Consider the following 19,996-nt stretch of genomic DNA (forward strand, 5'->3'; position numbering starts at 1 on the left):
GGCCAGGCCCCGCCCCCGGAAGTTCTCCGCCTCCAGCGCCAAACTGGGCGCTGCGTGGGTGGCCAGCGCCTCCTTCCTTACTGACCACCCGGACGTCAGCCAGCTGTTAGCTCACCTGACTCTCCCTGGGTGCTGAGCCGGGAGGAAAAACTCGGCATTTTTTGCTCAAGGTCAACGGACATCCCACTCACTTGGCTACACTAAGTGCAGTACAAATTATTCTCGCTCAGGCTAGGGGGCTTGGACTAGGCGGTCTTCAGGGTCCATATCAGCCTTTGAAATTAAGACCTATGTGAACCGTCATACGTGCGGTTTTCTACCCTTGTCCACTAGTGTGGAGCCCCACGGAAGCAAGAACTGTGTTCATCCTCAGCGCTTAGAAGAGCCTGGCATATCAGGCTTGTTCAGTAAATACTCAGCACTTCCTTGAAGTCAGGACGCTAGGATTTTAATTCCAGTTCTGCCACAGGCTTCCGCTTTCGTCACCTCCAAATCATTTACCACAGAGCAGATAGAGCTTTTAAAATAAACCTGCTTATAAATCACTCCTGGTTCCCCGTATTTAGCATAAAATCCAGTTTCTTACATAAAAGGCCTACCTTACATTATCTGGCCGCCACCTTCTTGGGACTCTGGCCTTCTGTTCCTCGAGGTCACGGAGTTCCCATACTCTCTTTAGGGCCTTGGTACTAGCTGTTAACTGTCTTTAGTATTCTTCTAGATCTTAATGGGGATGGGGAGTGGTCTTGTAGCTCAGATATCACTCAGGAACATTGCACCCAATCTAAAGTAGCCCACCATCACACTTTCAGATACATTACTGGTTTATTTTCTTCATGCCGTTCACCATCCAAAACTATATGGTTTCCCCACCTCACATGCAGCCTCACACACATTTAACTCCATGAAAATGAAACCGAGTCCCCCTAAACCTGGTTCCTGTGCCAAGCTTATGAATAACCTATCCAAACCTTTATTCCCTTTCTTGTCCACCTGTTTCCATGAAGACTGAGGAGTACCAAAGAAAAGGCGGGGCCAAAACTGAGCAGGACCCTGCAGGACACTCCCGTGTACAAAACCCTCTCCGTGTACCCCATTTCTTGTTTGTAGAAAAAGGCTTCAGCCTCCTAGACCTTCCCTGAGTTACAAAGAGCAGATACTAATTAAGGAAGTGAGGGAACGCAGAAACAAAGGAAAAGCAGTCAAAAAGTTATAGTTCAATCACTTTGCTGCACACCTGAAACTAACACAACTTTGTTAATCAACTACACTCCAATAAAATTTTTTTGAAATTACAGTTCAGTGATAAAACAGAGTCCTAGTTCCTTCTCATGGGATATACCTAACAATCTGACACAGAAATTTTGAGTTCTGTAGGAACTAATGCCCCCACCTAGGTGGAGGATGGTAACTACCTTCTGAGACTCCAGACTGGTGGGAACTAGAAGGTTGAGGATTGAGATTCCTGGACCACCACCCTGTTACCTCACCACCAACCAATCGGAAGAAAGTCATACACCCTGAAGTCATCACCCCAAAAGATGCCTTTAAAAACTCTTCCCTGAAAACCATTGGGGACTTCAGGTCTTTTGAGCAGGAGCCACCCATTCTCCTTGCTTGGCCCGTGCAGTAAGCCTTCCTCTGCTCCAAATTCCAATGTTTGTTTGTCCTCACCGTGCTTCGGGCACATGGACTTGGGTTCAATGACAAAAACCGAGACTCTCCTTGCCTGTCTTCACAGGTGTGCCCACTATTGAATAGCACACAGTAGGGATTCAATAAATAGACTCAGTGAATCCAGTGAATTGAATGAATTGGGTAAGGCTTAGATTCAATATCACAGCTATTATTTTCTATATCCTTTGACCATCCTTTCTAGTTCAGTGGTCTGAGCAAGCAAGGATCACACATAAAAAGTCAGTGTGTCTCAACTTAAGGGGTCTTTTAAAAAATTTCTGGTTACTTTCCCTCTCCCTTTGGTCTCCCTCTCTACCTCCAGTTGAAGGTGAAGAAGAAAGAGGAGGAGAATAAGGAGGGAAAGGGGGAGGAAGGGAAGGAGCAGCAGAAATCATCCTTCAGTATAGTTTTATACCAACTATTTAGAATAATTTTTTAAAAATTGATAATATCCAATGTTGATGAGGTTGTGGAAAAACTAGTACACTCAAACTGCTAGTGAAAATAAATAATGATGTCTAGTATTTGTTAAGCTTTTACTAAGTGCTAAATACATGCTTCATTTCATTTGGTCCTCACAACTCTATGGGATAGGAACTACCATTGCTCCCATTTTATGGATTAAGAAATTGAGGCTTAAAGAGTTCAACTATAGAAAACAATCTTTTTTTAAAGTAATTCGACAAGTGACGTATCAAAACTATTAACATTTATATCTTTAGCCCAATTATGCTGATCTTGTAAATGTGTTTTATGGAGTACTCAAGAGAAGAAAAGAGCTACATTTACAAACACTTTCATCACAGCATAATCTTAAATAGTAAAAGAGTAGAAACAAAGGTCAAACAACAAGAGAATTTATAGGACATCAACATGATAGAATACCATGTGGCTTTTTTAAAAAATTATTTATTTATTTTTATTTATTTATTTTTGGCTGCACTGGGTCTCTTTTACTGCACGCGGGCTCCTCATTGCAGTGTCTTCTCTTGTTGTGGAGCAGAGGCTCTAGGCACGCGGGCTTCAGTAGTTGCAGCACACAGGCTCAGTAGTTGTGGCTCACGGGCTCTAGAGGGCAGGCTCAGTAGTTGTGGCGCACGGGCTTAGTTGCTCCGCGGCATGTGGGATCTTCCCAGACCAGGGCTCGAACCCGTGTCGCCTGCATTGGCAGGTGGATTCTTAACCACTGCACCACCAGGGAAGCCCTACCATGTGGCTTTTGAAAGAATAATTATGAAGACTGTTGAAACATGGGAAAATGTTTTATGAAATATTAAATTTAAAATCAGACTATGAAAATGAATATACAATATGATAACCATTTAAAATATATACATTTGAATAAGAACCAGAAAAGAATAAATGAAAATAGTTGTGTTAAGAATGTGGGCTTTATAGGGTTTTTTTTTTTCCTCAAATATTTGCTTTAAGGTGATTACATTGTTTTTACTTTTAAATTAAAAAATAAATAAGAAAATACCCATTATAATAAGAATAGAAAGAATGCTGAATTAGCTGTATATGTGCTCTACTGAACAAAATCCTAATTAGGGACTTCCCTGGCGGTCCAGTGGTAAAGACTTTGCCTTCCAGTGCAGGGGGTGTGGGTTCGATCCCTGGTTGAGGAGCTAAGATCCCACATGCCTTGAGGCCAAAAAACTAAAACATAAAAAACAGAAGCAATATTGTAACAAGTTCAATAAAGACTTTTAAAAAAATGGTCCACATCAAAAAAAATCTTTAAAAAAAACCTTAATTAAACCACTGAACTTAAGTCACAACATTGATCAATACAAGGCATTTGAGGATACCAAACAAACTTGAGAAATCCATTTTTAGAACAGGTTTAATGAATTTATCAGCAATTTTGAAGACTCCTGGTTGACGTCCAGTGAGGATCTGTCATAACTCTTCTCCACGTCATGCTCCACCCTCACGCCCAAGCTTTAAGTTAGCAGCTTTGATCAGCCTAGTTTTAGACACCAGTGATTTTATAGTTCTGACTTGGCCTTATTCTGGGATGCGATGTGTTTCTTTCAGAGAAGCCACGTTTATGTATCCAGCTTCAGAATTCTGTGAACACGAAAGAGACTCGAGGGACTTGGGGTTTGCCATTGCTTCTTCTGACCTATGTTCTTCAGTTTCTTGAAGACTTCCAGCTGACTCTACCAAACCCGTTCCTGAAAAACTAAGAATGGCCATGTGTGAGGACTTTGTATAGACAGGATCTCTCGGCAGCACTTTGGGGTTACAGAGTTAAGGCATCAAAAGAATTTCAACTTTTGCAGGATCTTAGTTCCCCCTTGGCAGTGAAAGCACGGAGTCCTAACCACTGGGCCACCGGGAAAGTCCCTGCTATGCTTTCTCAAGCCAGCAACTAGAACTAGCTAGGCAGCCATAACTCTCAGGCATGCAGATGACTGTCTTGATTTTACTCACCTGGAGTTTGGTAAGGGCACAATTTTATTCAATACTTCAAATTCAGGGATGTCACTAATTGTTGTTTCCTTAAAGAAAAGAAAGGATGAATATTAAAAAATTATAATGATAAACCATTGGCGATATGATCCTAGAACTTATGCTTTATATATATTTTTGGTTAAAAATATAATCCCCTCACCTTACACCTGTTAGACTAGCTATCATCAAAAAGGCAAGAGATAACAAATGCTGGAGAAGATGTGGAAAAAAGGGAACTCTTGTGCACTGTTGGTGGGAATGTAAATTGGTGCAGCCACTATGGAGAACAGTATGGAGGTTCCTCAAAAAATTAAGAAGAGAACTACCATATGACCCAGCTATCCCACTTCTGGGTATATATCTGAAGGAAATGAAAACACTGTCCCAAAGAGATATCTGCACTCCATGTTTATAGCAGCATTATTTACAATAGCCAAGATATGGAAGCAACTTAAGTGTCCACTGATAGAGGAATGGATAAAGAATATGCGTACAATAGAATACTACTCAGCAAAAAACGAATTCTTTTAACAAAATAAGGAAATCCTGCCACTTGTGACAACACAGATGGAACTTGAGGTCATCAGGTTGAGTGAAATAAATCAGACAAAGAGAAAGACAAATACTGTATGAACTCATATACACTGGGAGTTTAAAAAAACCAAACTTATTGAAATAGAGACCAGATTTGCGGTTGTCAGGGATGGGGGAATTAGGTGAATGTGGTCAGAGGTATGAACTTCCCTTGTAAGAGAAATAAGTTCTGGGGATGTAATGTACAACATGATGATATACTTAACAGTACTGTATTGTATATATTGAAAGTAGCTAAGAGAATAGATCTTAAAATTTCTTGTCATGAGGAAAAAAAAATTGTAACTATATGAGATGATAGATGTTAACTAATCTTATTGTGGTGATCATTTTGCAATACATATATATATCAAATCATTATATTGTACACCTTAAACTTATACAATGTTATATGTCAATTATATCAACAAAATTGGGGGGAAAACTGTAATCCCTAATACCTATAGAATATTTGGTAACTATACATGTCATACTTTCAACAACAAAAAACCAAACAACCCAATTAAAAAATGGGCAGAGGAGCTAAATAAACATTTTTTCCCAAAGAAGACATACAGATAGCCAATAGGCACATGAAAAGATGTTCAACAACACCAGTTATTAGGGAAGTGCAAATCAAAACCACAATGAGATATTACCTCACGCCCGTTAGAATGGCTGTTATCATAAAGGCAAGAAATAACAAGTGTTGGCAAGGAAAAAAGCAAACCCTTGTATACTGTTGGTCAGAATGTAAATTGGTGCAGCCACTATGGAGAACACTATGGAAATTCCTAAAAAAATTAGGAACTACCACACAATCCAGTCCCACTTCTGGGTATTTACCTGAAGAATACAAAAACAGTAATTTGAAAAGCTATATGCACCCCTATGGCATCATTTATAATAGCCAAGATATGGAAACAACCTAAGTGCCCATCAAAGGATGAATGGATTAAGTAGATTATACATATATAAAAATGATATCTTGCCATTTGTGACAACATGTGTGGACCTTGAAGGTGTTATGCTAAGTGAAATAAGTCAGACAGAGAAAGACAAATAACATATGATTTAACTCACATGTGGAATAATAATAATAAAAAAGAACAAACCAAACCAAACAAAAATAAACACATAGATACAGAGAACAGAGTAGTGGTTACCAGAGGGGAAGGTGTGAGAGGGTGAAATGGGCAAAAGGGGGATGGATGGATGGATGGAAACTAAACTTTTGGTGGTGAGCACGCTGTAGTGTATACAGAAGGCAAGGTATAATGTTACACACATGAAACTGATATAATGTTATAAACCAATGTTACCTCAATAAATAAAATTATTTTAAAAATAATAACTGGGCTTCCCTGGTGGCGCAGTGGTTGAGAATCTGCCTGCCAATGCAGGGGACACGGGTTCGAGCCCTGGTCTGGGAAGATCCCACATGCCGCGGAGCAACGAGGCCCGTGAGCCACAACTACTGAGCCTGCGCGTCTGGAGCCTGTGCTCCGCCACAAGAGAGGCCGCGACAGTGAGAGGCCCGCGCACCGCAATGAAGAGTGGCCCCCGCTTGCTGCAACTAGAGAAAGCCCTCGCACAGAAACGAAGACCCAACACAGACATAAATAAATAAAAATTAAAAAAAAAAAAAAAAGCGAAGAGACCAAATATTAGAGAGGTTTAAAAACATTTAAGCAGTTAAGCAGTTATTTACAAAAAACAACAACAACAAAAAAATTAAATGCCATACTTTTTATATTAGTGCTTTTCACTGTTAGCTTGCTTTTTATATCCACTTTTCTACATGAATTACCTCATATTAGCTGATATAATCATTCCATTCTATTTGATGAGTTCCTAATACTCTGGTAAACATTTTCTGTCCCTTTAAATCATAAAAAACACGTAACTGTTTTGAGCTCCATTACTTTAAAAACCAAATATTCTTTCTCAGAAAAATGTAGACCAAAACAGACCAGAGGCCTACTCACAGAGCATATAAAGACCATGTCAGAAAATGCGGGTTTTATTCTGAAGACTGCGGGAAATCCTCGCACAGTGTTGAGTCATCAGCTCAGACTACATGTATTTTCTAAAGACCCCTCCGGCCATAGACTATAAGAACCATAGAACTTCAAAAGACAAAGCCTGGGAAGATGGGACAGGGGAGATGAGATGTGTCTTCCCAAGCAAGGGAAATACATGATTCAGAGGAGGAAACGGCAGAGCTTTTGGGGAAACGGTGAATAGGCTAGTTTCTTTTGATCAGGTTTGTCAGAAAGGTATTTGGAATATGGAAAGTTCTTATGTGGCTTCAGTTCTGGTTTAGACATCAATAACTCCAGAAGCCTTCCCTAGCCACCCCAGACAGGTTGAGACACCACTCCCCCTGCTTCCTCAGCACTCTGGGCCTACTGCTCTTGTAGAACTTAGCGCATGGCAGTTGCCAGTTACATGATTGTCACTCTCACTGGGCCCGAGTTCTGGGAAGACAGACAGTATCTCTTGTTCACCATCATATTTAAACCACATGGGGAACAGCATGAGGCCTGGCACACTGTATATGGTCCATAAGTATGTGTTGAATGAATAAACTTTGTCTTATAGACAAAGGCAGTCTCTGAAACTCTTTGATGTGAAGTACTATGAAATCAAGCAGTGTTTCACAATGATGGGTCTAGTGGCGTGGGCAGGGCAGATTAGAAGATGAGGAAAGACTGAAAGGAGATGAGTTAAGAAGTTGTTGCCGTGACCCAGGTGCTAAGTATTTGGGATACAATGGGTAACAAGATGGGCAGAGTTCCTGCTCTCTTGGAGTTTACAAGCCAACTGAGAAGAAAGATGGAATTACAATACAGGCAGCAACATGGTCTATTACAAAGGCTATGTCCCTGGTTACTCCAATGCCCCTGCAAGGGAAACAGTTGACCTGGAGTATTATGAGACAGTGGCTAAGAGCAGGGACCAGAGAGTGCTGTTTTCAGTCCTTGTTTTCCTATTTATCAGCTATGTGACCTTGGGCAATGATGTCACTTCACCTCTCCAGGTCTCAGTTTCTTCAACTGTGAAAGTGGGAATGACAGGCTTTTCACATAAGATTATCTTGTGGAATACAGGAGATAATATACATAAAATGCTTAGAACAGTCCCAGGCACATAGTAAGCACCCAACGAATGTCAAGCTGTCACCACTGTAGCCCCAAGAAAGGAAGCGAGCTAGGATATGTCTGATCTCAGGGATCTATATACTGCGCTATTTGCATATGTGGTAATCACCAAGAATCAACAGATCTTGGAAATGTAAGCAGTAGCTACGTGGCCTTTGACATATCATTCAGCTTCTCTGGGTTTTATCTCCCTTCTGTGTAAAATGAGAGGATTGGATTGGAGGATCCTTAAGATTCTAAGTTTATAAACAGTTTTGGAGTTTATTCCAATAGGTGTCAAGATGTTACAACTTGGTACCTTTGTCACACGTGGGATACTGAGCTTGATGTACTCTAGTTCTGACCCATGTGACATTTCTTATCTTGATTTGATGACAATATTGTGGATCTCAAAACCACTGGTCCTAAAAAATACTCCTTTAAGGCCTGTAACTCAGCACCGACAATACTATAGTATTTATTCACGTATGTGTCTGTCCTTTTCTACTAGACTGAAGGTCTCTGAAAACAGGAACTATCTTCCGTATTCCTAGGACCTATCACAGTTCTTGGAATTAATAAATGTTTGTTGAGGGCTTCCCCAGTGGTGCAGTGGTTAAGAATCCGCCTGCCAATGCAGGGGACACGGGTTCGAGCCGTGGTCCGGGAAGATCTCACATGCCGCAGAACAACAAAGCCCGTGCGCCACAACTACTGAGCCTGACGCTCTAGAGCCTGTGAACTACAACTACTGAGCCCATGTGCCACAACTACTGAAGCCTGCGCGCCTAGAGCCCGTGCTCCGCAACAAGAGAAGGCACCGCAATGAGAAGCCCGCGCACCACGATGAAGAGCAGCCCCCGCTCCCCGCGACTAGAGGAAACCCACGTGCAGGAATGAAGACCCAACACAGCCAAAAATAAATGGATAAAAATAATAAAGTTCCCTTTAATAAATAAATAAATGTTTGTTGAATGAATGATTAACTAAAAGAGTGAATGACTAGACAATTAAGAACAGTTGTAGCTCAAGCAAAGACATAAACTGTTGGAAATTAGGTCACATCATCTGGCAGTTCTACTTTTTTTTTTTTAACATTTTAATTGGAGTATAATTGCTTTACAATGGTGTGTTAGTTTCTCCTGTATAACAAAGTGAATCAGCTATATATATACATATATCCCCATATCTCCTCCCTCTTGCGTCTCTCTCCCACTCTCCCTATCCCACCCCTCCAGGTGGTCACAAAGCACCGAGCTAATCTCCCTGTGCTATGCGGCTGCTTCCCACTAGCTATCTATTTTACATTTGGTAGTGTATATATGTCCATGCCACTCTCTCACTTCGTCCCGCTTACCCTTCCCCCTCCCATGTCCTCAAGTCCATTCTCTACATCTATGTCTTTATTCCTGTCCTGCCCCTAGGTTCTTCAGAACCATTTTTTTTTTTTAGATTCCATATATATGTGTTAGCATATGGTATTTGTTTTTCTCTTTCTGACTTACTTCACTCTGTATGACAGACTCTAGGTCCATCCACCTCACTATAACTCAATTTCGTTTCTTTTTATGGCTGAGTAATATTCCATTGTATATATGTGCCACATCTTCTTTATCCATTCATCTGTTGATGGACACTTAGGTTGCTTCCATGTCCTGGCTATTGTAAATAGAGCTGCAATGAACATTTTGGTGCATGACTCTTTTTGAATTATGGTTTTCTCAGGGTATATGCCCAGTAGTGGGATTGCTGGGTCATATGGTAGTTCTATTTTTAGTTTTTTAAGGAACCTCCATACTGTTCTCCATAGTGGCTGTATCAATTTACATTCCCACCAACAGTGCAAGAGGGTTCCCTTTTCTCCACACCCTCTCCAGCATTTATTGTTTGTAGATTTTTTGATGATGGCCATTCTGCTGGGTGTGAAGTGATACCTCATTGTAGTTTTGATTTGCATTCCTGTAACGATTAGTGATGTTGAGCATCCTTTCATGTGTTTGTTGGCAATCTGTATATCTTCTTTGGAGAAATGTCTATTTAGGTCTTCTGCCCATTTTTGGATTGGGTTGTTTGTTTTTTTGATATTGAGCTGCATGAGCTCCTTGTATATTTTGGAGATTAATCCTTTGTCAGTTGCTTCATTTGCAAATATTTTCTCCCATTCTGAGGGTTGTCTTTTCGTCTTGTTTACAGTTTCCTTTGCTGTGCAAAAGCTTTTAAGTTTCATTAGGTTCCATTTGTTTATTTTTGTTTTTATTTCCATTTCTCTAGGAGGTGGGTCAAAAAGGATCTTGCTGTGATTTATGTCACAGAGTGTTCTGCCTATGTTTTCCTCTAAGAGTTTTATAGTGTCTGGCCTTACATTTAGGTCTTTAATCCATGTTGAGTTTATTTTTGTGTATGGTGTTAGGGAGTGTTCTAATTTCATTCTTTTACATGTAGCTGTCCAGTTTTCCCAGCACCTCTTATTGAAGAGGCTGTCTTTTCTCCACTGTATATTCTTGCCTCCTTTATCAAAAATAAGGTGACCACGTGTGTGTGGGTTTATCTCTGGGCTTTCTATCCTGTTCCATTGATCTATATTTCTGTTTTTGTGGCAGTTCTACTTTTGAGAAAATCTGCAAAACAACTCAAAAACTTGGAAACTATCACCTTTCTGAGACCAAACATGATGTAGGCCTTAACGCTTATAGCAATAGTACCCAATGAGCAGGATCTACTGTGAAATATCCTAGGAAGAAACGCCTAGCAGGTGATACAAGCCAGGGAAGAAAGCAAGCAGCCTCCATCCTGGAGTCAGAATGCAGCTCTGCTTACTGAAGTCCCTCTGGCTGACTGCTCACCAGCCAGACTCTGGACCTCATCTGAACAGAGAGCCTTATTTGCTGCAGCTCTCTGGACTTGGCTACTTGCCAGCACGGTTTTTTGTAACATAATTGCTTTTCTCTGACTCAGATGTTCTCCTTAGGCTTGACTCCTTGCCAGAGCAGACTAGCTTCACTTTACCTTTCTGAGCCTCAGATGGGCTCATCTCTCAGCTGGGGCAAGAATAATACATGTTAAACAGGATAGCTGAGAAGGAGGCATCTGTGTGAGGACATTTAACATCCGTTCATTCTCAAATATTTATGGAGTACCTGTCCACAGATACAATGGCATATGAGATGCAACCCTTGCCCTCCAGGATGTCGCTGCTGAGACGATGAGATAGAGAAGTGAAAAGGTGATGACAATACAGGGTGTTAAGGAAGAAGCTAGGAGGCATACACGAACTGCTTTGGGATCACACAGGAGGAGCACGCTGGACAAAGGCTGACCCAGTGAAGAGCAAAGCTGGTCCAGAGCAGTCTGAAGGCCTGCTGCCCCGGTGTGCAGCCAGCGAGCCTCTTCGCTGCAGTCCACCGTGAGGCCAAGTGCAGGCTACAGCTACGTGCAGAAGATGAAGGAAAGTGAGAACAGCAAGCCTTACCTCCCCTCTGCGGATCTGGATGCTCCTTATGATCCGCTCTAAGAGACCAACCTGCTGGGTGAGCCGGAGACGGTTTTCCTGTAGCTGCTTATTTTCTTTATCCAGGAAAAGTACTCTAAGGATGGCATAAATCAGAGGCATAACTAAACATTTCTGTATCCTTCCTAAAAACTCTCTCCCCTTTCCCACTAGCTCTGAGTCTTAGCCCACTGCCAGATTTTAGAACCAACTTTGCCAGAATAATTCCCACCATATTCCAAGACCAAGTGAAAAATGAATAAGCCTCTGGCTTGTACACCGTCATTAAATACATACTGAGAACAGAGACACACTATATGCAAGAATACGAAAGGCACAATTCCAGCCCTCGAGAAACTTAAGGAAGGATACGATCCCATTTAGGGGAGGGACTCTGCATCCCTTCAAACACTGTTCATCTGGTTGCATCTGGTTCATACACAGCCATACATTGTGTATGAACACTGTTCATACACAGCCTACATCTGGTTCTGATCTCAGTCATCCCATGCTTTTGTTTCAGTAGTAGTAGTAGTAGTAGAAGTAAAAATAGTAGTAGCAGCAGCAACCATTTACCAAGTACTTACCATGTACGTTAGGTATTGCAACCTCTCCACACAGTAAGCACTTAAAACTTTTCATGTATTAGCTCCTTTAATCCTCACAACAACCCCATAAAAGAGATACTGTTATGAAGCCTATTTTGCAGATGAGGAAACTGAGGCTCAGAGTGGAGAAAGTAACTTGTGTGAGAAGATAAAACCAGAAAGTCTTTGAGCTGGGATGCCAGCCTGCTTCTCTCTTGGTCTATACCTTGATTCCATAGGTCCCAAATGATAAACATGAGTGTCAACACACACAAAGGGATGGGCCCGAATGAGCATAGCTGGGTCCTCAGGAGGCAATGTTGCCATGAAAGAGCCTATCTGAATGCCCAGCCCGCCTTCTCCATGATATTTTTCTCTTTAATTTCACAACTCTGCCACTTGTATGAACTGCTAAAAACAGCAGAATGGCAGAGAAACAGTTATCAGATAGGCCACAAACTCAAAGGACTACCTCTGGAAAGATCTCTTTGTGGAGGGAGAAACCTCCTCTTTGTGGAGCTGACAGGTGACTCAGGCAGGCACCTACCTGCTCTGGACGGAAGATATTATCCATTTATTGCCGTGGATCAATTCCTCTTGCTCTGTGAGCTGCTCCAGAAGTTTCCTCTTTTCTAGGAGCAGGATATCATTTTGGGTGGTGATCTGGTCCTGGAACGCCTTCTCCTAGGGATAATAAAGCCCCCTAATTACCCCAGCAGGAAAAAGAATCACACATTTAAGAGCATCAACTTGTTTCTAAACTCTGACAGCAAATTGCCTTGTGAACTTCTTTTCTCCTGTCTTCTAGTCTGTCTTTGTCTGTTTGCTGAATTGTCAGCTAGATGGTTCTTCTATTTATCTTGGTTATTTTATGTCACGTATTTTGTTTGGACATTTACTCATTCTTTTGGGTTAACATTTAAAAATATCTGAACGCTCAACTCCCAGTAAGGTCCTAATGCTCTCATCTGTATTCTAATTCCATAGGTATCGAGTCACTAACAAATACAACTGAATTCTCTGAATCTCCATATTGAGAAAGATTTCCATGTAACACATTTCCATCTGCTTTGTAGTTATAGTCTTTCTAAGGCAAAGGGAGGAAGATGGGAATCTAGCCACCTCACCTGACAACCAATGTCAGGGTCTCAGTTGGCTTGGCAAGTTCAGCATGTAAACCAGGTACCGAGAATATTCTTGCAGTGATGATGCTGAAATGATTTCTAGCTTGACACCATGTTTCATTTTCTACCAAAGTTTTCCCTGGAAGCAATAGCTAGCGAAGTTATAGCTAAAATGATAAAGGATTATATTTTGTGAAAAAATACTAACATTCTTATATTGAGTCAGCAGATATTAGTAAATATCACTGTCGGTGAGGAGTTTAGAAGCTCACAAGTGTAGAACTGCCCTTCTCACTTCACCAAGAACCTGTCAATGGTAACAGGCAAGTGCCTTCACCTATTTGTGTTTGTTTCCACCTGCCAGGTGTGGGAGCAAGTGGGAATGGGAGGAGAAAAACCACCTCTGGTAGATGGGTGAATCACAGGGTTAAGAGGGGCAACTTTCTTTCTTTTAATAAGGTACTAATATAGATCATTCAGAAAAGACTGTCCATATATGTGGTATCTAAAAAAACCCAAGCAACAAAAAAAACCAGACTCATAGATACAGAGAACAGATTGGTGGTTGCCAGAGGTGGAGAGGGGTGGGTGAAATGGGTGAAAGCAGTCAAAAGGTACAAACTTCTGGTTATTAATAAGTCATAAAGATATAATGTACAGCATGATGACTATAGTTAGTAATACTGTATTGCATATGAGAAAGTTGTGAAGACAGTAGATCTTAAAAGCTCTCATCACAAGAAAAAAATTTGTAACTATGAGTGGTGATGGATGTTAACTAGACTTATTGTGGTGAATATTTAGCAATATATATAAATATCAAATCATTATGTTATATACCTGAAACTAATAAAATGTTATGTCAATTATAATTCAAAATGAGAGAAAGAAAGAAAGAAAGAAAGAAAGAAAGGCTGTTCATCTATTATTAAGGAATTGTAAGGAAGGAGATTACAATATGTTTTGAAACAAACTCTTCCAGATCTTAAAGTCCTTCATCCAGGACCCTTCAATGTCTAACAATAATCTTGCCTGCTATTATTTAAATATATTTATGGTAAGGATTGAGAATAGAAGCAGCTACCCCACAAATAATGCTCTCTGCAGTTATAACTGGATTAGAAAGGAAATTGAGTGGGGCAGGCTACTGACACCCTGTCCGTTGGAAATACTGTAATTTTTTGGAACCAAAAAATCAGGACATCTGCTCTAATAATAGGATAAAATATCTGGGGAAATCTGGTTTGGGTGGTCACACAGTTAGAGGACTAAGCTGGCTCACTGTATAAAGAGAAGGATGAAGGAATGAAGCCCCCCAAAGTGGCATTATTTTCTGGAGATTAGGTGCTTAGAAAGTGAGCCCAGCGTTTGTATGCTCGGGGCTCTGGTTCACAGGCCCTAAAATAAGTAAAATCAGGAGCTCCAGGTTTGTACCACTGTGGTACATCTACTGATTAACATGCTTCTAAGAGATTTTACACTAAGAAGAAAATAACATTTATGAAAATTTATATGTGCCAGGTCCCACGTTAGGCATTTTGTATTTTAATCCTCACGAAAACCTTGTGAGGTAGGGATTATTTCCCCATTTTACAGAGGAAGAAAATGATGCACAGGGACTCGGGCAAGGTCACAGAACTATCAAGTGGCAGGGCTAGACTTTGCATCCAAGTCTGTCCAAGGCCAACACCTACCACTCTTTCCTCGCCTCTGCTTACTTGCAGTCTCCAGTTAATTTCATGGAGGCCTGTGGTTTTTTGGGCAGATGTGTTAGTTTCCTAGGGCAGCTGTAACAAATTACCACAAACTAGGCAGCTTAAAACAACAAGAATTTATTTTCTCACAGTTCTGGAGGCCAGTAAGGTGTGGACAGGGTTAGTTCTGAGGGCGCTGAGGGAGAATCAGTTCCATGTCTCTCTCCTAGCTGGTAGTTGCTAGCAATCCTTGGTGTTTCTTGGCTTGTGGCTTCATGACTCCGATCTCTGCCTCTATCATCACATGGCCTTCTTTCCCTGTGTCTGTCTTTGTGTGTGTCTTTTCCTCTTCTTATAACGATACTAGTCATATCGGATTTAGGGTTCACGCTAACCAGTATGACCTCATTTTAACTGTTTATGCCTGAAAACACCTTACATCCAAATTAGGTCACATTCTGAGGTTCTGGGTAGACATGAATTTTGGGGGTACACTGGAACACAGTACAGTCAGGAAACATGCCTGCTGAAAGCAGGAGGCTGGTTTTGCCATGTATGCCTGGAAGTGGAAGGCAGGCATCACAAGGAAGAAGGGTAATACAGAGTAAGTTGATCATATTTCTGGGGGCCCATGAACCAGGGTTGCTACTTTCTTCTGTTATATTTTCTATATTGTCTTCCTAGTTGTGGATCTGAGTCTTTAAGAGTTGGATGAATTAGTGCCAAAATAGGAGGGTACTGCAAAATCTAACATATTTTCCTTTTTTACTACAGTTTAGAGTATCAAGAGGATTTTTTAAAACTAAAAACACAACAGTGGTGACCCATCTGTTATAATCCTCAGATGTTTTCTGTGTGTAATCTAAGGATTCTTACCCTGGAGTCCTATAATAGCCCATGGAATAACTGAATTTACATCAACTGTTTTGGTATCCTTGGCACATAGTGGTGGTATGATGAAAATTTGTTGGGTGAAGAAATGAGTAATTTAGGACCGAGGACAATGTTTTCAAAATTCTGAAATGGGCTGGGGATCTCCAGAAGGGAAACATTCCTGGCCAAATCAGTTGCTCTCCATTTTGAATCGATGTAGTTTAATGCTCTCAAGGCCATTTGTCATTTGATCCCATTCATCTGTCCCATTTCCTTTATACCCACACACTAGAAAGTCACAGGGGTGACAAGACAAAGAAACCAGGGATATTTAGAAAACAGCCTGAAGGCACCAGTCAAGGACTGATAAAAGAATAGGGGTCACCTGTTTTCACTGCCATTTAAAACTGACAGAAGTGTGAGGCAAAATGAAGGTGGCATAAAGTAGGAATGAGTTACGGAGGGTGGTCTGGAAGTCTCTGCTGCAGGGTGATTAAGAAGATATTTTCATTTGAAGGCAAGACACTAGTCCTAAGCAGCAGTGCAGAATATTTTCAGTGTCTAATTTGATCTAGCATCACTATGAGTCTTACACACTTTGGGGCAGGGCTTAAACAATTACTCAAATTGAAAAAGGGTGCAAAGAAAAGAAATGGAAACCTGGGCTATGAAGAGGCCACAAATACATTAAAAAACGAATGGGCTTTCTCCAGATGACCAACACCAGCATCACCAGTGAGCTCTCCACCTTTTCCCCTCACCTTTTCCATTTGTTGCCGCAGGGCTCCAATCTCATTTTCAAGTTGTTTGATTCTCTCATCTCGGAGATCTACTTCATGAACTAAACGATCCTTGACTCTGCGAAGCTTGGCTTTGTGGTGGTGATGCTTCTCATTATAGTTTCTACAAAAGCAAATTTAAATATAGGTGCACCTGAACACAGTGAAAACTATTTTGCCTCCTCAGTATGCACCTTTCTTGGGTTTCCTCTTCTTGCTTTGTCATGGCCTGGCACCACAGATGGAGACTTGTCCTGCCTCACATCTGCAGGACTTCTTGCCCCCAAGTGGGGGGAATGGACCAAGTACAACCTCCTAAATAGCACAAGATTCAGTCATCCCCAACTCAGGAAACTCCTTGACTTCTGATCCCTGACATCTAAAAATTTGGAATACTGCTCCACTGATTCAGCCATCAATTTAAACATTTCTAGTTCTTGGCTACACCCTTGGACAGTGATATAACCCACTACTTCTATCTTGTCTATTTTCCATATAACTGGGTTTGCTCTCAGTCCTTGCCTTGAGTCTAGACTTTTAAATGCCAATTCTATATGTCTCTCTGCTCAAGACTCTTACTCTGATTCTGACATAAATTTGACTTACCACTAATAAACGCATGAAAAGATGTTCAACATCATTAGCTATAAAGAAAATGCAAATCAAAATTACAATGAGATGCCACTTCACACCTAGTAGAATGGATAAAATAAAAAAGAAAGATAATAACAAGTGCTGAGAAGGATGTGGAGAAACTGGAACACTCATACACTGCTGGTAGGAATGGCAAACGGAAAAAGCCTGGCAGTTTCTCAAATGGTTAAACGTAGAGCCATATGACCTAGCAATTTCATTCCTAGGTATATACCCAAGAGAAATGAAAACATAAGTCCACACAAAAACTTGTACATGAATGTTCATAGTAGCACTATTCACAACAGCCAAAAGGTTAAAACAACCCAAGTTTCCATCAACTGATGAATCGATAAACAAAATATGGAGTATCTGTACAATGGAACATTATTCCACTACAGAAAGGAATGAAGTACTGATACATGCTACAACATGAATGAACTTTGAAAGCACTATGCTAAGTGAAAGAAGCCAGTCACAAAGGACTACATATTTTACAATTCCATTCAGATGAAATGTCCAGAAGAGACAAATATAGAGTGAAAGAAAGTAGGTTAGTGATTGCCTGGGGCTGGGGGGTATAGCTAAAGGGTTTCTTTTTGGGGTAATGAAATGTTCTAAAATCGAATGCGGCGATGGATGTACAACTAAAAGCCTCTGATTTGTACACTTTCCATGGGTGAATTGTATGGTATGTGAATTATATCTCAATAAACCTGCTATTAAAAAAAAGACAACAAAAATCTGAGTTACCATTTCAAGCTACTACAACAGCTAACCTGAGTAAACAAGAAAATAGATTAAATCCTGCATACCACCACTAGGCAAACTGCTCTGAAGACGATTGTGCTTTCCAAATAAGAATATTGTTACTCAGAAAGTGCTTCTTCAAATTAAAAATTAAGAACTTTCACTTTGAACCGAAGGCAGGAGATAGATGGGCTCCAGGGTGGCCATTTACAACTGGCCTCCTGTTCACATTTCTTGGGGCGAGAAAAAGGTGGGCTTCCGGCCGGACACGTACAAGTAACTAGCCTCCTGTTTGCATTTCCTGAGACAGGAGATAGGTGGGCTCCAGGTTAGACATTTACAGCCAGCCTCCTGTTTGCTCTCCGAAATGGAAGTAACAGCAGAAACAGGGTAAAGAGTCAGGCTTTGTCTCCTGTGGATGCCTTAAGATAACAGTCATGGCAGGGACAGAGAAGGGCTAAACCCCGTTTGAGGAAAAGATCAAGAGGTCATACATTTCCTATCCTTGGAGCAAGGGAGACACTACACATGCGCAGAAAGCCTCCTTGGGGGTCAAAAAGGAGGGGGCACCACCCCATAATATGTGATGCTAAGGCGGCCCCATAGGCCTCTGGGCTGGAATCCATCTTGGAAAAAAGTTGCGCATGCATGTTGGGGAGGGTGCTAGGGCAGGTCAGGTGTGGAAAAAGAAACCAGGTGATTGGCCAAAGGTATACAAAGACCCGGAAGAACTGCCCTATGTAAATGATTTAACCGCCTCTTTACTGCGCTCCTCATCAGGGAGGACACCCACACCCTTTCTCTCCGGGTGTGCATCTCTGCCTTGCTTCTATCTTAACTAAACAAACTGTTTCTCTGTGTGCTCTCCCACTTGTTGTTGTGGTATGTCTCTAATAACAAATTTCGTACCCGTTTTTACAGTTTTTGCCTCCATGAGAAATGCATTTTTCACTGGGGGCAAGAGCCAGGGGGTCTGGTGGCTAGGATTCCTGGTTTTCATTCAGGCTACCCAGGTTCAAATCTTGGGCAGGGAATTAAGATCTAGCTTCGCGCCACCGCTCACTGCTGCCTCTCCGAGATCAAACCTATGAGGTCTAATAACACAAAATCACTCTGAACCAGGATTTCTGCACTACTGACCTTTTGGGCCAGATAATTCTTTCGTGTAGAGAGCTGACCTGTACTTTGAAGAATGCTTAGCGGCATCCTTGGCCTCCACCCACAAGATGCTAGTAGCACCTTCTACAGTGTGACAACCTGAAAAGTCTCCACACATTGCCAAGTGTCCCCTTGCCCTAGAATGCAAACTATCCCCTACTGAAAACCATTGCTCTAGCTAATGTTCCTAAACTAGGTTTGCTCTAAGCCAATAGCAATGGTCCTCAAACTGTGTTCTGACCAGCAACACCATCATCACCTGGCAACTTGTTAGAGATGCAAAGTCTCAGGCTCTATCCCAGAATTACAGAATAAGAAGGTCTGGAGGAGGATCTGTGTTTTACTGGGTCCTCCAGGGGGTTCTGCTGCAGGCTAAAGTTTGGGAGAAACCCTTGGGGGACCTCCTCACTACTTCTGTTTCATTGTAAACAGACTACTTGTGGCAGGCTGTAAGGGCAGAATGGCCTTTCTTCATTTCTGCTAACAGAACTCAAGTTCATTTAGGTATCCATAAGGATCCCTTGATCTCAAGGAAGGTGGGTGGGCCCCAGGTGTGTGCGGGGTGGGTTGAGGTGGGGATTGGGTGTGTGAGACAGGTAAGTCCAGCTGGGCATTTCAGGAAAAGCTGAGAACTTGAGCAAAGGTCTCTCTCTGCTCTGGCTGCCCTCCTGCCGAGGCTGTTACCTGCAGCTACAGCCGCTGCCTTGTAACCATGAGGTGTGAAGCCTAAGGACAAAGCCATCAGCCCGCCAAGCATGGCAGAGGAGAAGGAGGGAAAGAGCCTGTCCTTAAGCACGCTACTGAGCAACTGAATCAATCTTCATAATCACCTTCCTCCAGATTTCTTGTTATATAAGAATAAAAAAAGTTTGTTTAAATATATTAGTCAGGTTTTTTGTTATCTGTGGTCAATTACATCCTGATATCTTAAAAACAGAAAAACTAAACAAACAAAAGAGTATTCTAATGCTCTCTCTAGCCTCTGATTTCCCTGATTGCCTAGAAATTTGAATAATGCCTTTTTAACTGAAAGGAAAAGTGTTTAAGGAATGAAGCAT

At 41.4% G+C, this 19,996-nt stretch overlaps 1 protein-coding gene across 5 annotated transcripts in view; it reads right to left on the reverse strand.

Annotated features, from left to right (window-relative positions):
- Window positions 1–176: 176 nt before the first annotated feature.
- The window catches only part of CCDC30 (coiled-coil domain containing 30), a 156,535-nt gene continuing 136,715 nt past the window's right edge, over window positions 177–19,996 (reverse strand). For 3 of the 5 annotated variants that reach the window (XM_082387698.1, XM_082387697.1, XM_082387701.1), the window contains 5 exons: window positions 16,380–16,521; window positions 12,475–12,611; window positions 11,323–11,437; window positions 4,117–4,184; window positions 3,674–3,865 (listed from right to left, as the gene is read on the reverse strand). In XM_082387698.1, coding sequence (XP_082243824.1) covers window positions 3,688–3,865; window positions 4,117–4,184; window positions 11,323–11,437; window positions 12,475–12,611; window positions 16,380–16,521 — 640 coding nt within the window. In that variant the 3' untranslated portion in view covers window positions 3,674–3,687. Of the gene's footprint in view, window positions 2,918–3,673; window positions 3,866–4,116; window positions 4,185–11,322; window positions 11,438–12,474; window positions 12,612–16,379; window positions 16,522–19,996 lie in introns of those variants that run through there. The other 2 variants (XM_082387700.1, XM_082387699.1) reach the window with 2 other exon arrangements.

This window comes from Balaenoptera borealis (assembly GCF_965194805.1).
Source record: "Balaenoptera borealis genome assembly, chromosome: 1".
In the NCBI taxonomy this organism is placed as follows: Eukaryota; Metazoa; Chordata; class Mammalia; order Artiodactyla; family Balaenopteridae; genus Balaenoptera; species Balaenoptera borealis.